The 17,198-nt window shown below is 42.7% G+C and overlaps 1 protein-coding gene across 2 annotated transcripts in view; it reads left to right on the forward strand.

The window, feature by feature from the left end:
• Positions 1–6,749, forward strand: part of hecw2b (HECT, C2 and WW domain containing E3 ubiquitin protein ligase 2b) — a 109,798-nt gene extending 103,049 nt beyond the window's left edge. For both annotated transcript variants that reach the window (XM_039607450.1, XM_031752050.2), the window contains one exon: positions 4,473–6,749. In XM_039607450.1, the coding sequence (XP_039463384.1) occupies positions 4,473–4,584 (112 nt within the window). In that variant the 3' untranslated portion in view covers positions 4,585–6,749. The remainder of the gene's footprint in view (positions 1–4,472) is intronic.
• The last annotated feature ends 10,449 nt before the right edge of the window (positions 6,750–17,198 follow it).

Consider the following 17,198-nt stretch of genomic DNA (forward strand, 5'->3'; position numbering starts at 1 on the left):
TTCCCCAGTGCAGTCTCCTGCAGTTCAGCCTTCCCCAGTGCAGTCTCCTGCAGTTCAGCCTTCCCCAGTGCAGTCTCCTGCAGTTCAGCCTTCCCCAGTGCAGTCTCCTGCAGTTCAGCCTTCCCAGTGCAGTCTCCTGCAGTTCAGCCTTCCCAGTGCAGTCTCCTGCAGTTCAGCCTTCAGTGCAGTGCAGTCTCCTGCAGTTCAGCCTTCCCAGTGCAGTCTCCTGCAGTTCAGCCTTCCCCAGTGCAGTCTCCTGCAGTTCAGCCTTCCCAGTGCAGTCTCCTGCAGTTCAGCCTTCCCAGTGCAGTCTCCTGCAGTTCAGCCTTCCCAGTGCAGTCTCCTGCAGTTCAGCCTCCCCAGTGCAGTCTCCTGCAGTTCAGCCTTCCCCAGTGCAGTCTCCTGCAGTTCAGCCTTCCCAGTGCAGTCTCCTGCAGTTCAGCCTTCCCAGTGCAGTCTCCTGCAGTTCAGCCTTCCCAGTGCAGTCTCCTGCAGTTCAGCCTTCCCCAGTGCAGTCTCCTGCAGTTCAGCCTTCCCCAGTGCAGTCTCCTGCAGTTCAGCCTTCCCCAGTGCAGTCTCCTGCAGTTCAGCCTTCCCCAGTGCAGTCTCCTGCAGTTCAGCCTTCCCAGTGCAGTCTCCTGCAGTTCAGCCTTCCCCAGTGCAGTCTCCTGCAGTTCAGCCTTCCCAGTGCAGTCTCCTGCAGTTCAGCCTTCCCAGTGCAGTCTCCTGCAGTTCAGCCTTCCCCAGTGCAGTCTCCTGCAGTTCAGCCTTCCCAGTGCAGTCTCCTGCAGTTCAGCCTTCCCAGTGCAGTCTCCTGCAGTTCAGCCTTCCCAGTGCAGTCTCCTGCAGTTCAGCCTTCCCAGTGCAGTCTCCTGCAGTTCAGCCTTCCCAGTGCAGTCTCCTGCAGTTCAGCCTTCCCAGTGCAGTCTCCTGCAGTTCAGCCTTCCCAGTGCAGTCTCCTGCAGTTCAGCCTTCCCAGTGCAGTCTCCTGCAGTTCAGCCTTCCCCAGTGCAGTCTCCTGCAGTTCAGCCTTCCCAGTGCAGTCTCCTGCAGTTCAGCCTTCCCAGTGCAGTCTCCTGCAGTTCAGCCTTCCCAGTGCAGTCTCCTGCAGTTCAGCCTTCCCCAGTGCAGTCTCCTGCAGTTCAGCCTTCCCCAGTGCAGTCTCCTGCAGTTCAGCCTTCCCCAGTGCAGTCTCCTGCAGTTCAGCCTTCCCCAGTGCAGTCTCCTGCAGTTCAGCCTTCCCCAGTGCAGTCTCCTGCAGTTCAGCAGTCTCCTGCAGTTCAGCCTTCCCAGTGCAGTCTCCTGCAGTTCAGCCTTCCCAGTGCAGTCTCCTGCAGTTCAGCCTCCCCAGTGCAGTCTCCTGCAGTTCAGCCTTCCCAGTGCAGTCTCCTGCAGTTCAGCCTTCCCAGTGCAGTCTCCTGCAGTTCAGCCTTCCCCAGTGCAGTCTCCTGCAGTTCAGCCTTCCCCAGTGCAGTCTCCTGCAGTTCAGCCTTCCCAGTGCAGTCTCCTGCAGTTCAGCCTTCCCAGTGCAGTCTCCTGCAGTTCAGCCTTCCCAGTGCAGTCTCCTGCAGTTCAGCCTTCCCAGTGCAGTCTCCTGCAGTTCAGCCTTCCCCAGTGCAGTCTCCTGCAGTTCAGCCTTCCCAGTGCAGTCTCCTGCAGTTCAGCCTTCCCCAGTGCAGTCTCCTGCAGTTCAGCCTTCCCCAGTGCAGTCTCCTGCAGTTCAGCCTTCCCCAGTGCAGTCTCCTGCAGTTCAGCCTTCCCCAGTGCAGTCTCCTGCAGTTCAGCCTTCCCCAGTGCAGTCACCTACTTCACCACCGTTAGCAGCCAAGCTCCCACCTGAACCATTAGCCCAGGTCCCTGTAGCCGCTCAGTCCCCTAGTCAGCGACACATTAGCTCACCTGGTCCTCTACACATTCAGCCAGGGGTCCCTATACCCTCTGGCTCTACAGCAACACTTGCTGGAAGCTCAGATGAGTTCATCCAGCACTCCACGGCTCCCACGCCGCCACCTGCCTTCTCCGCTGGAGGGTCCGAGGGGCCCGTTCAGCAACCCGTCTCCGCTGGAGGGTCCGAGGGACCGCTCCGGCCTTCGTCTCATGTCTCCGCTGGAGGGTCCGAGGGGCCCGTTCAGCAACCCGTCTCCGCTGGAGGGTCCGAGGGGCCGCTCCGGCCTGCAGCACCGCCGCCTCCGGCTACCACACCAGCTGCAGCCTCTTCAGCGTCATCAGCCGCCTGGTCCAGCTTGCCTCAGCCTCCACCTCGCCTGGTCCAGCCTCCGCTCCGTCTCCATCCTCGCCAGCTGCAGCCTCCGAGTCTTCAGCGTCGCCTGGTCCAGCTCGGGCCTCAGCGTCGCCTACAGCAGCCTCCTTATCAGCTGCATCACCCACGCCGGCGCCTGCAGCGCCACCGTCTCCGGCTTCCTCGCCGTCGCCTGCAGCGCCATTCTCATCTGGTCCAGCCTTCGAGCCTTCAGCCTCATCTTCGCCTGGTCCAGCCTCTGCCTCGGCCTCATCTTCGCCTGGTCCAGCCTCTGCTTCGGCTTCGCCGCCCACGCCTGGTCCGGCCTCTGCTTCGGCTTCAACGTCGCCTGGTCCTGTGGCTGCCACGCCACCGTCTGGTCCTGCCTCGTCTAGTCCTACGCCCACCAAGCCTCGACCAGTACGCCCAACGCTTGAGAGCCGCCGCTGCCTTCCACGCGGCCGGCCTCCGGACCCGTTCTGCCGCCGCCGCTGCCTTCCACGCGGCCGGCCTCCGGACCCGTTCTGCCGCCGCCGCTGCCTTCCACGCGGCCGGCCTCCGGACCCGTTCTGCCGCCGCCGCTGCCTTCCACGCGGCCGGCCTCCGGACCCGTTCTGCCGCCGCCGCTGCCTTCCACGCGGCCGGCCTCCGGACCCGTTCTGCCGCCGCCGTCTTCCACGCGGCTGGCCCCCTGAACTGACCTGTGTTTGGACTGCTTGCTTGGGCTCCGGTGTTTCCTGTGCCCTGCTTTTGTTTTCTGTTCCGTGCCCTCCGTCCTGGACCCCCGCCGCCCGCCCTGGGTTGTTTTCTGTTTGGTTTTGTTTTCTGTTTGGGCTGTCTGGTGCCAGCCCTTAAGGGGGGGGTACTGTCAGGGTCCTGGGTCCCCTGACCCAGCATGTTTAATTCTTTATGATTTTTGTAGTATTGTGCTTGTGAGTTGTATCGTTTCTAGTTTCGATCCGTTGCCCTTCGTGTTTCTGTGTCCCCTCTGTTCTGTGTAGTCTGTCTGCATGTTGAGTTTCCCTCTGTGTCTTTCGGTTCTTAGAGTCCTCTGTCTTATGGTTTATGTCTCTGTGTTTCTTAGTTGCTGTCTCCACTGTGCCAAGTTCATGTCTCTGTGTCATACTTCCTGTTTTACTTTGAAGGTCCGTGTCTTATGTAAATGTGTCCTGCTTTGCTCCCTTGTCTCGTCAGTCCTGATTTCTCCCAGCTGTGCTCTCCTTCTGTGTCTCATTCCCCTCGTTACTTCCCAGTGTATTTAAACCCTGTGTTTCTCTGAGTCAGTGTCGCGTCGTCCCTCAAGCTGTGTGTTTCCTCGTGTGCCTCTCCGTCAAGTGTAAGTTTATATTTCCCAGTTTAGTTTAGTTTGTATGCCTTTTTCCCTGCCAGCCAATAAAGCTGTGACTTTGAGTTTACACCTTGAGTCTGAGCGCCTGCATTTTGGGTCCTACTCCTGCCTGCCACACAGCGTTTCATGACAAATATGTATAAGACATGCTGCTACACCTCAAATTCAGAAACATGGAAAGGAGTAATTGGGAAGAGCATTTTAAGATTTTTCATATCACATGTCCAACTATTGAAGATCGTTAGGATAGATAGGATAGAGATTGTATAAAATATACATGCAATGGTCAAAATGTAATATTTTTTTTAATCAGAGGTGCTCTCCTTCTTTCTCCATGTAGGGGTAATTTTGATAAGATACAATAATGATAGGATTTCTGGTTCTAATCAAAAATGTATGTTTATGTATATATGTGCTATACTAGAAAAGAACTTGAAAGATACTCAGTCTTCACAGAAACATGATATGATTACATATACAGGTGCAACAATATGTTTTTTAATTTTTTTCTCTCATCTTTTCAGTTGAGTTTCTTAACTTTGACATGTGTTTTTGGCTGTCTGTCACGTCTGTAAATGTTAATCCAAAAAGAAGAAATGGTAATATTCTCACACAGTCAAACTTTTTGCCCCACATTTAGTTTGCTGGGGTAATCCTAGTTATTTTGTATTTATGATATTAAATATTAAAGTTCTCTGAATTTCCAGGCACTTATTTCAGTCATACACTGTAGGAATTATGATAAATATAAGCTGATTTTTCTTAGATTTGATCTTCTCTATGTATCCTGTCAGTGACCTGTGCTTTAATACATCCAGAATACACACTGCGGCTTTTGTTCAAGCATTTTCTGATGAACAACACTGTCTCTTGTCTGTTCTCCAGAGCTCACACCTGCTTCAACCGGCTGGACCTACCACCGTACCCATCTTTCTCAGTGCTGTATGAGAAGCTGCTGACTGCTGTGGAAGAGACCAGCACCTTTGGACTGGAATGAGATTCTCATCTCCCCCATATCCCAGTTTACCCTGCGTCTGCCCCTGGAAGACTGCTGCTGATAGTGAAGTTTAATAGTCAGATTTTGAAGTCCAATTCCTCATTTAAATTTATAATAGAATGTTTTGTTACAGGATCTGACCTTTTGAAATGTTTTGTGTACAAAGGTAAACCTTTTTTGTTGCACCTGCATGTATTTCACACCTACTTAATAACTTGCTTTCACCTATGTAACATGACAAATGAAGACCTGCACTCGCTTTAGGACTGACTGGAACTGCCAAGATCTGACCAATCAGAGGTCAAGGGCGCCTGAGTTTTTTTATTTGGGGTGGGGGGGTTAATAAAGGAGGTTAAAATGGTTAGACCAATTAAAGAACCTGCAGCCACTGCCTTCCCTGCGAATGTTGACCTGATTCTACTTCTTTAACTTAGTTTGGATGGATCTTGGAGGACTATAAGGACCATCCAAAACTATGAGTCTCTACAATGCACTTGTAATACAGCATGTTATTGTGATGTAGTAACTTCACTGTGTGTAGGTAGGTTGTGGATTTATTTATTAAAAAACCTGAGGTAGACCTAAGGAAATTTTGGTTTTGTTTTTTCAGTGGACTTTGTCCACAGCTAATTCTGGAGTGTAGCCAGAAATTTTTGGTATTGCAGTTATCTTGTTGTTTAACTCATTTTCTAATGATGCAGGAGTGACATGTGTGATCTAAACTAACTAGCTAGCTTTACAGTGTAGATTGTGATATCTCTGCCAGATCTGGATCAGTTGGCAAAAACATATTTGGTCAAAACTTGAGTTACTGTATTGACAAGCAATATATGATCATCAATTTATCATTTTACTTTTACAACCCCAGTCTTCAAAACATTAGGATGCTATGTAAAATATAAATTAAGACAGAAAATTTTGAGGAAAAAAATGTCAATTTGAATTTAATGGCAGAAACACATCTCATAAAAATTAAGACAGGATCATGTCATGTTTATCGCTATTTAGTGAGTCTTTGGAAAAGGAATGTGATCTCCTTGTCTGATATAGGATTCTAGCTACTTAAGTCTTCTTTGTTGTGTTTTTCACTTCATCATGTATCAAATGTTTTCAACTGATGAAAGACTTAGATGTCAGACGGGCCAATTAAGCACCTGGACCTTATTCAGTCATTCAGCAGTAAAAGCTCTGTAATGGTAGAAGCATGAACATTACCCATAAAATCCAATATGAAGGATTTAGTTAGTTCATTCTCTTTTGTATATTCAGATCGTCACTTAGGATGCAATATAAATTTAAGGATGCACTGCACTACCACTTCCAGAAAAAAAAAAGTCTAATCTTTAGTCCTGGACTTTGGTTTATATTATTATTTCATGCACAGAAAATTCAAGACTAAAAAGGAACCTAAAAGCAGTGCATGAAAAAGCTGCCCTTAATGAAACTAAATATTTCTGATATGGTATGAGTAATTTTGATGTACTATCATGAATGTTGACACAAGTTCTCTAATTACTTACTTTACTTACTTTGAATTTGTCTAAATTCTCATCACTTTTGACTGTCCCTTTAGTTTGGTGTCCCTTTAGGTGTCCCTTTAGGTGTCCCTTTAGTTCTGACTTATTTTCTTGTAATATGAGTGTTGTGTAAACATGCTTAATTCTTCATCTATTTTCTTTTCTTGCTGAAATGAGTGTCCCACTGGGTTTACACCACTGGTTGTGTGCCTGAAGTAACAACATACAGACTGCTACTGTGCAGAGAGGTTTATCTGTGTTAGATGGCATTCAACAGTGTAAATTATTTAGTGCACAGTTATTTATTTAGAACATTGGAACCACTCCTGCTGCTTTAAGTATTTGAAATTGATTTTGTCTTGGACCTACTGTTTTCCTTCTTTATATTTTTAGAGACTAAAGATACATTTCGGCAGGAAGCTGAGTAAAATTTCATGTACAAACTCACTTCACTTCAGATACTTCTCGTACTGAAAACAGTTATGTCAGTTTTCTCACTTGTCTGTCTGGCTAGAATGTACCAAAGTTTTGAGCCTTAAGTGGCAACCACACATCTGACAGCCAATCAGTCTGTCCAGTCCACCTTACTTTAATATATGAATATTTGTAAGCACTTCTCTTCTAAAATAAAGTTTCATCTCTATATAAGTTTTTGTTTGTTTTTTTAATGACAGACTCTTTATGTCCAGTGTAGATGAATCAGGGCTTAAATTTCATAATAATACCTGATTAAACCAATCATCAAGATGCACAATGATTATTATTTGTAATAACCATGAATTGGGGATGTAGAAATATAAACGGCCTGTTTCTTCTAAAATTAAAAGTATTTTATATAATAATATAATTATGTTATTATTATAAAATAGATTATATAATCCTTAATGTTTTCTACATTTCAAATGTGAATGTCTTAATTATGAATCATCCATAGCCAGATTATTGCCATTTTACTGTACACCGCTGGGTAGTGGGACCTGATCTTATATGTAACTAGAAAAATTTGCATTTCCTGCGAAAATGCTGTGTGGATGCTGTAAAGCTGAAGCTACCTGCTGAAAATAGTTGAAAATAGCTGAAGAAGCTGAAGAAATCAAAGTCAGTGTTTAAAAAGTTGTTGAAATTTTAATAACTTTGCAGAACAACATCAAGTTAACAAAAATGTAATAACTTAGAAGAAATGCAATAACTTAGGAGAAATATAACAATTCAGCAGAAATATTGTAGTTTACCAGAAGCTACAACTTAGCAGAAATGTAATAATTTAGAATAACATAACTTAGCAGTAGTAGTGTAACCTTGCAGAAATACTATAATTTAGTAGAAAATTAATAACTTGGCAGAAATAGTACAACTTACCAGAACTGCTATAATTTTGCAGAAATGTAATAATTAAGCAAAACAGCTGAAAACGCTGAAGTAACCTCAAAGTTACTTGTTTAACTGTGAAAAATTACCAGAAACATTAGAAAAGGAAGAAAACCAGCCAGCAGATAAACTGATGTGGAACAAAACCAAGGTAAAATTGCAGAGTTTACACAGCTGGTGAAATGTAAAAATGGCAACAACAAAAAAACCAACCAAACAAAACAAAACACACAAACAACATTTAGGTAATAAATCCACAAGAAGCTGCGGTCAGAGATAAAAACACCCCAAAATAATGTTATTGAATTGCCAAAGAGTGGCAGAAAGTTTAGAAAGTAGAAAACCAGTAGTAGAAAAGTAGAACATTCAAATATTTTTAGAAACATATGATACAAAATATTTACTCAGTTGTTTCCAATGATTACAATAATGGCAAACAGAAATAAAAATCCCATTTGGGACAAACAGAAAAATATTAATAGAAAATGCAAATCAAATGAATCTAATATCTATACAAACAATTGAAGCATCTGTTGGAATTGTGAACATATCCTTGTTTGCCATGTTTATGTTTATGGCCCTAAGATGCGCAGACACATGATAGGCTATTAACTGCGAAAATATACACCTATATAAACAGCAAGTGAGAGACAAAAATATATCCTCTGATTTGCTGGAGTTTTGTGTAAATACCATTTGGCAAGGATAAACAACATGTTCCAATGCCACATTAAAATTTTCAGAAGCTTAATTTTTTCAATTAGTTTACAGTTTCCTGATTTGATGATAAATATGGTACCAATCTACAAAATACTGTCGAAATGAAGTCCACATTGTGATATATTTCAGGTGTGGAGAGTCACACAGCTGAACAATCGATGCGCATATTTAAAGAAACGGGGATCAAATAAAGAACATTGTTGTGGAATAAATTACAGTGAAAAATAACCACTGCCCTGCGTTAGAGAGTGACTTATGATGAGGTATTAATTGGGTTAACTTTACCCCTCTAACAGCTTTTCACATAGTGCTGTGACCAGGGTGAAATCCATCATAAAGTAACTGTAAACAGTGGAACCATTAGCATGAATGTTATGGTTCTACTCTGATCAAAACTCAAGTCAGCTGTGTGGCCTGATATAAAATGATAAAGAGGAACACATATAAATGGATGTGACCTTTATGAACTTTTCAAAATGGTTTTACATGTCTGACCCATTATCTATATATATTAGAGCAGATGTGGAAAACCACTGTTAGACCTACCCTATATTAATGTAGTTACTGACACCCCATACTAAGGCAGGATTCATACAAACACACAATATTTATTCACTTAAACACTTTCTTTTTTCACATTTTGAGATTGTGTAATTTCTATAAAGAATATGTGTAATGGTTCAATAGATATAGTTATTTAAATGTCCATAATAATCACATGATCATTTTTGTACATCCTACAATTCAAGATTTAGAGCTGTGTGTTTGTATGAATTCAGCTTGCTATACTTATAAATTTAGATATATTAATCCACTATTTACCCAAACAAGTTACATTGTTTGGGTAAATAGATTGGGTTTATCCTACAAAATAATTATTCAACAATAAAAAAAAACCCACAAAAAAACATCTGCACATTAATCCAGAGTTCAGTTTCATATGTCTGATATTGTTTGTTAAATCTGGTGACACAAACACAGTCAAAAATTCATTGCTAGTGTGACATGTGGTCCTTTTTGCCTTTGACCAATGATATGCTGGTTACTTGGACCAGTTTAGTATTTGCTGTCACAGAGGAATGTTAACCATAAATCCAAAAGACAAAACTGAAAAAATATGTTAATTGCAAACATGTTTTTGCTTAGTAAAAGAATTGAAATTACATGGAAACTGTCACCTTAAAGCCTCATTGTAAATATCATCACAAACAGATGTTTTCCACACAGTTAACAAAGCTCCACCACATCCAATCACTGCATATAAATCTAAAAGAAAACAACAACAAATAAAATGTAATTAACACAAGAGAAGACTTTTGATTTAATAACTAAGCTTAAAATAAGTGTTACCTTTGAATATTTGTGGGAAAAAATCTGATGCCACCCCAAGAATACAAAGCCACACTGGAAACGATGACAGGCTTGCAGCCCTCTGTCTTCCTGGAGTGAGGTGCCTGATCAGTAGAAGTGAGTTGACAGAAGTCGGTGTCTATAAGAGCGGTCAAACACTGATACTCTGTCCACTTGCGTAGAGTCTGAAGCTGGAATGCAGGCACACAGGACGAGCTTGTTCTAAAAAATACAGAAAAAGGAACATTTTATTTGTGTTAAGGCCTAAAAACTACAAATAGGTTGAAATACCTTATAGGTGCTGCAGGCCACATAACTGGAATCCAGAGCAATCTCACACTCACATGATGGTGAGGAAAGACATGAGCTCTGCAATGAGGTTTGAATGTCTCAGTTGGGACACTGAAGAACTCAGAAGACAGCAGTACCTGCACAGAGAGACAGAGTAGAAAAAGCATAGATTTGTAATCCATAATGTGAATTAAAACTCAAAAAGTGTCAACAAGTATAATCATTTGAGTGTGGAATTATTTATGCAATAAACAGGATTTAAATTAATTAATTGAATTAAAAGCACTGACATTTTTTTTTTAAATCAAAGATAAAGAATCATACCTCTCTCTGCTCTGAGGATCACTGAGCATCTCTGACAGGAAATACAGTTTCCTCAGTATGAGTCATCATTGATGGTCTCAGAGGTGTGTAGTGTGGCAGCATGATGATGGTCTCCAGATCAGGCAGGAGGTCAGGTGATGGGTGCGTCATCTTCTCCATTAAAGACACACTGGTATGGCAGTTCATAAAACAGCAGTCTCCTTGTGGCGTGTAGTTATCTGTGCAGTCCAGCACTGATGGATCAGGTTTGGCTCAGCAGTTCACGAAGATGGTGTTAAGATGTTGTTGTTTCAGCTGAGGATGGTGAAGTTTGAAGGTTTTCCCACAAAGGAAACAGGACTGTGTGTGCCCTGTCTGAAAAAAAAAAATACATCTACAAAACATAAAGTGCTTTTAACACCACCCACCCTCCCCACCCACCCATCTCAGCCCCCAAGTGTCTATGTAATGCTGGTATGGGGTGTCAGTTACTAAATCTAATTAGCGCTAAGGCTACACCTAAAGCCCCTGCTTTCTGATGTCTTTGTTTATTAGCAGCTTTTTCAAACTGCTCAGAGAATTCTGACTTCGCCTTTATCCACCCAAACCCAAACCCACCCGGATAAAGGCCAAGTCAGAAAATGGATGCAGTAACTTTCCATTTACTTCTAAATCAGTTTACATATTCTGTAAGCTGTAAAAAAAAAATTTCTCTACATAATGCATCATTATAGACATCTCTGGTAGCCTAAAGATAGTTTAAAAATTTTGACATTTTTTACCTGTAAAACATGATAAGCAAAAACTCATTCATCCCCAAAACTTTTGATTCTACAAAATCTACTGTAATCAAGAAAATACAATTGTCTGTATTTATTCATGTAACCCATAATAAACCACTTAGACTATATACAACAACCAACTCTCCAGCCATGTTGATGGATTGCCTATATTGGCTGGAAATATTCATTTCCAGAGAAAGGACACAGACAGAAGATGCTTACAGGATGTGATGTGACAACACTAATGAACTATTGATGTGTCATATTTGTCCAAGGCGTATTTCATTGTTATGGAAAAAGAGAATATTAAAATCATGATGACCAATTGGAGTGGTGATTTCTATGACTTTGTGTATATAATTTGGCATTTTGTACAAATGTAGGCCAATAATAAATATATGGTATGATTTCATTCATTTCAAAGGTTTATTTGCATGACGCACAAACACACAATTGAAAAGTACACATGTATTGTGCATGAAACGAATTCAAACGTGGTGCAGATGTGTGTCACAAGTTGATCTGGCTGTAGGCTGTGGCACTCGGCCAGAGGTGGCGCTGGTTGATTCGAGTCCATGTTAGTGCACACAAAGTAAACTGCACGCTTTAGTTTTGAGCATAAAACGCTGAAACCGGAGAAATAAAACGTGTGAGGGGAACGATAACGACGGCAAGAGTCTCCCGATCATTTATTCTCGCTGTCCTGTGAACAACACCGGCGTGGTGTTAATTGTTTGCTGTTTTCGCGATCGTGTCGAGCATGAGGCTATCACCAGGTAAACTCGCGACATTTTTAAACATTTTGTTGTTCAGTGGCATCAAGACTGACGGAGTGTGTTTGAGATAACCTCACAAGTGTCACGGATGACATATTTGGCGTTTTTTTTGCTGTTTTGTCGGTAGCAGCTCCTGAAACGCAAGTCTGCCGCACATCTGTTCGACCAACGCCAGTTGATCTAAACGCCAGTTGATCTGGAACACCGGCGGCCGCTTCGGGTCTCTCCTCTTGCCTCCCTTTTCCTTCATCCACCTGCTGGCTTCCACCACTTGCTAATGTTATTGAATCTGTGGAAGCCCCGCGATATCCACCACACGAAGTAACGAGTAACGAGCCTGTCTAAATCCCAGTAACGAGTAACGCGTTCCTGGTTTTGGCATAATAACTAGTTACCGTGCTCGTTACCACAATAATAACGTCGTTACTGTAACGCGTTACTTAATAACGCGTTAGTCCCAACACTGATGATAACAGATGGCAGATGTTCCCTGCTCTGCATGAAATTCAGCCATGATTTGGTGAAATGATTAATAACATTGCAATAAGAAAGGGTCTTCTGACAGACAGAGTAGGGAAGACAATTTTTTCAATGAAAAATCTTTTTCATACTCTACAATCAGTAAACTCTGTAACAAACATGATCAGTAATTGTTTCAAAACTCACCAGACGACTTCATGATTGACTCGAGGACAGGACACAAAACACAGGGTTGTGGTAACTGTAATATGTTCTCAGGACACCTGAATGGAGACTTTGCTGTGGCTGAGAAATAAAAATGAGGTCAAGCAGGGTGTTCTTGTCTGTCGTGGCAGAAGTGATCAGCTGTGAATACCCTCTAGACTGAAACTGCTCCAGAATCTGTTTTCTTCCACTCTGCAACTGGTTTTCATTAAAATCTCCACACACAATTATTGGGTGACAGTCTGTTATTTCAAGTGAATCTAAAAGACTTACCAGGTTTTGCATGAATGGTGTCAAACTGTAGTCAGGGGGTCTGTACACAACCGCAATGAGCGCACTGAATGGAGCCTGAACCTTCAACACTAAAAACTCAAGATCAGTGACATTATGCAGATACTGTTTGACCTGAACCTGAAAATGATTCCTCAAATACACAACAACTCCACCACCACTTCTGCTGGCCATGTGAGGAAAGTTTGTGTAGGACACATGTCTGTTGCGTTTGAACATGGTGTAGCTGTCCAAATGAAGACTGTCTGCAACAAAGGAGCCTTGGAGGTGAGACTCTGTGAGACACAAAACATCTGCTAAACACATTTCATGATGACTCTTGATGTCACTGATGTGAGATGGCAAACCCTCTGTATTGTGATGGATCAGTGTAAGAGTGTCAGGTCTGCTGGCTGTTTCTCTGACCTGAAGAAGAGGCATCATTTCCTCAACGCTTGTCTCATGGTTTGGAGCGCTGCAGTTACCTCGGGATTGGCGTAAATCTTTTTCTCATCCAAGTCCTGTAAATAGAGTCCACTGAGAGACGTCACCCTGCTGAGAGCAACATAAGCCATACCAGGTTCAAAAATGTTCTTCATTGAAACTACAGCTGTCTGTGTTGTAAGACCCTGGGTTTTGTGAATTGTGCAGGCGAATGCTAGCTTTACTGGAAACTGTCTGCGTACCGCTCCTTTAAACTTCAGACTCTCCTCTGCTCTCTCAATATAAACCAGATCATCAGATACTGCATTAGAACTGCGGTTGCTTCTTACAGACTGCCGGTTGTCCATTCTGAGCCCCAGTTTAATTATGTCTCCATCATTTTCAGATCTCACCACCTTTATCAGTATACCAAAAGCACCGTTGACCAAACTGTTTAGTGTGTTCAAGTTTCTGGTCAGCATCACTCGGGCTCCTTCAGCGATGTTCAGGGTGTCGGGTAAATCATTTCGCCCACCTGTAAATCGTTTGTCTCTTCGTGCCATTCTGCCTGTACATTTATCCTTCTGGAAATCGTCTGCAGTGATGATTATAATGTTTGAATGAAGCTTCTTGAGTGTATCTGTGTTATGGGATTCCACATTCTTGTTGGTGGCATAGATGTGTAAGACCTCAATTGGACATTCTTCTGGTGCAGTCTGGTGCATCTCTGTCGCACTGAGAAAGCTCATCTGTCTTTTCTTTGACTCTAATCCTGTTCAGCATCTCTGCAAAGGCCACATCATCTTTTTGACGCATGATCTCAGTTAGAGTGATCATCTGAAAATGTTCCTGCTACAGGTCAATCTGTTCTGGATCGTAAACGCAGAGAGGTTTAGACTGTCGCACTGGTGGCAGCTGGTAAAAATCTCCAACAGCTAAAACTGACATTCCACCAAAAGGTCTCTGAGTGCCTTTGATTTGTTTCAGTCTTGCATCCACATAGGCAAAAAGGGGTTTTGAAACCATTGAAAAATAATTTCAGCATTCATAAGCTCAGATCTGACTTCATCCAGTTGGTTACCAAGTCCTTGAATGGGTGGATTCAGACTCCTGGGTAGTTTCAGTAGGGAATGTAACGTAGAGCCATTGATAGAAAAAGCTGCTGTCCCAGTAAATGACGTCAGTAAGACAGTTGGATTTGATATGTCAGCTTCTTCTGCATTAGCAGGCAGTCTGCTCAGGATCTTTGATGCTTCAGAGTGAATACATTTAATCAGATGTGACTTTCCAGTTCCTGCACCACCGTTGATATAGAAGAAAAATGGATCTGGGTTCAAACCACAAACGCGCTGAATACACCAGTCTCTTATAGCATAGAACACGCAGGCCTGCTTCTGGTTCAGATTCTGATACATTACGCGTACCACAGCTGGATCGACTGCAGGTTGTTCTCTGATGGCTCTGATCACTGTTACAGCATCAAACTGACGACTGTAGTCAGGAACATTCTCCTGTTCGTTTTCATCATCAGAATGTCTCTCAGGAAGATTCTCATCACATTGCAACCTCACAACTTCAGATTCAGGAGCAAGATTGCACCATTCATCGATCACAACATCTCTATTTTGTTCAAACTCTTCCAGTGCACTCTCAATATCCTCAGAGTTCTTCTCATACTTGTTTTTATTTCTCTTCACAATCCTTTTCACAGACTCACTGTGGTCTGAACATGGAAGTCGTACAAAACCCGAGTTGTAGAAGGACTGATAGATTTGGAACCTTTGTGGTTTCAGTTCCTGCTCTGATCTGTGTGGAAGGTAAAGTCTCAACAGTCGTCCATAATATTGCTCAGGATCTTTTTCTTGTGAACAGTGGTAATACCTGATTATAGCTGGTTTATCATTCTTTCGCCTTTGTACAAATCCAAGCTGGTTTAGAAGAGGAAGCACATCTTTTCCTTCATTTGGACCACTCACCAACCTGCACAGGGCAGCAAAATCAGCCAGCGACATTTCCTCATATTCTGGTGTCTCAGGTCTGCATTTGTATTTATCACTCAAACTTGTCATCCAAATATTACAACTGTCGTGTGTTGTGGTTTCCATATAGCTCATCGGGCGACTCATTTTTACCGGGTTATCATCTGTTGGTACAAATACAACACCGCGGGAACATTTTTTCATTTTTATGCCACAGACTCGAGTCACACACTCCTGTGCACTGATTTCTCTCTTTTTTGAGTAAGCCTGCATCACAGCTCTTATTTCATCACATTCATTGACCGTGTTGTTTCCAGAGTTATCAATAACTGTCTTCAGGTATTCAGAGAGGCCAGATTCTTTCTTCGTTATATATTTACAGAGGTATTCTACACATGAATAGGCATTCAAAATTAACGAGACATCTAAATTAGAGTTCCAGGCTTCAAGCAAGTGTGGGTTGTAATTGTTGATCCAACAGTCCTTTGGGTCACGTTTCAGAATCAGCGCAGTTTTCTTGTTTATGTCTTGGAGGCATTGTTCATACTCATTCATTGTCAAGTTGCATCGTGACAGAATCTGCTCTATGGTGAGGGAAGCAGCTTCAGGTTCCTTCAGCAGGTTCATCAAAGGTCTGAGTTTGGTTTTTGAAGCTTCAGTGTCTGAATCCTCATCCTGTCTCACAATCATTGTTTTTGTGGCTGGTGGTTTTGGAAACCCAAATCTACAACCAGAGTTCACACTCTTAAAGCATGTCTTTGTGTGGTTTTTGCTGTGCTTTTGTAGTTCAGTGACTTTTTTGTGCAGTTCAGGTTGTTTTTCTGGATCAGGGAGTTGAGCTGAGATGTCCACAAAGTCACAGACAGTTTGGTCATCATCCACATCTACTTCTACCTTTTCTCAAATCCACAGCAACATGTGTATATGCGGACTACCTCTGTGCTGGAACTCAACTCTGTAAAAGTAATCAATGATTTCACCAAGGGGCTGTGCAGGAGAAAAAAGCACATCTCTGAACAAAGCCTCAACACGCTTATCAAACATTCGCATGGTGGTTACTGGATTTGATCTTAGAATTTCACATTTTTCTGACCAGTCCAGCGCTTCAAAATCAACCCCTTCACCTTGCTGTCTCTTTATTGCTTGAATCACTTCAGGCCATCTCATCTCAGCAGCAGAGAATGTGACAAAGAACTGAGGTTGTGCTATTTGACGAAGCATACTGAATAAATCTCTGGTAGTTTTCTGCCAGTAAGCTGGAGTTCCTCTGAGTGGCTGCATAAATCTGATTGCATCTTTATTTCTTACCAGCTTCTCTACTTCTGTCTTACTTTGTAACATCCCTGATGTGATTTTGCGTCCATCTTTCGTCATAGTTTTACCTTTCCTTAGCTGTATTGTCATGATAGAATTAGCCAAGTGTATTTCAGTGACAAACTGTGATAAAAACAGGTAATTTGTATCTTTAGCAAATCTTGCATCAATGTTGAAAAGCCTTGACTTGAAGTAAGCACTTGGTGTGAGTTTAAGACGTCTTTTTTCATCCAGTGTATTCTGACCAGTAGGAAACTGCACAGGAAATGCCATGGCTTCCAAATGAGGAGTTCTGAAGAGCTAACAGGATTGTTTCTTTCTGCAGGAGCCACACAATATGTGTTATCAGTGAAACAGAGAATCTCTTCTGAAATGTCAACAGGCTGCAGACAACTTTCTAGAGCAAAACCTCCATTGTTCAAATCACTTTCTGGTTCCTCTGGATTTTGTTCCTCTGGTTGTTCATCACAGGATTGCATATTAATACAGGGAGTGCAGAATTATTAGGCAAATGAGTATTTTGTCCACATCATCCTCTTCATGCATGTTGTCTTACTCCAAGCTATATAGGCTCGAAAGCCTACTACCAATTAAGCATATTAGGTGATGTGCATCTCTGTAATGAGAAGGGGTGTGGTCTAATGACATCAACACCCTATATCAGGTGTGCATAATTATCAGGCAACTTCCTTTCCTTTGGCAAAATGGGTCAAAAGAAGGACTTGACAGGCTCAGAAAAGTCAAAAATAGTGAGATATCTTGCAGAGGGATGCAGCAGTCTTAAAATTGCAAAGCTTCTGAAGCGTGATCATCGAACAATCAAGCGTTTCATTCAAA

The sequence above is a fragment of the Oreochromis aureus genome, linkage group 23 (assembly GCF_013358895.1).
Source record: "Oreochromis aureus strain Israel breed Guangdong linkage group 23, ZZ_aureus, whole genome shotgun sequence".
Lineage (NCBI taxonomy): Eukaryota > Metazoa > Chordata > Actinopteri > Cichliformes > Cichlidae > Oreochromis > Oreochromis aureus.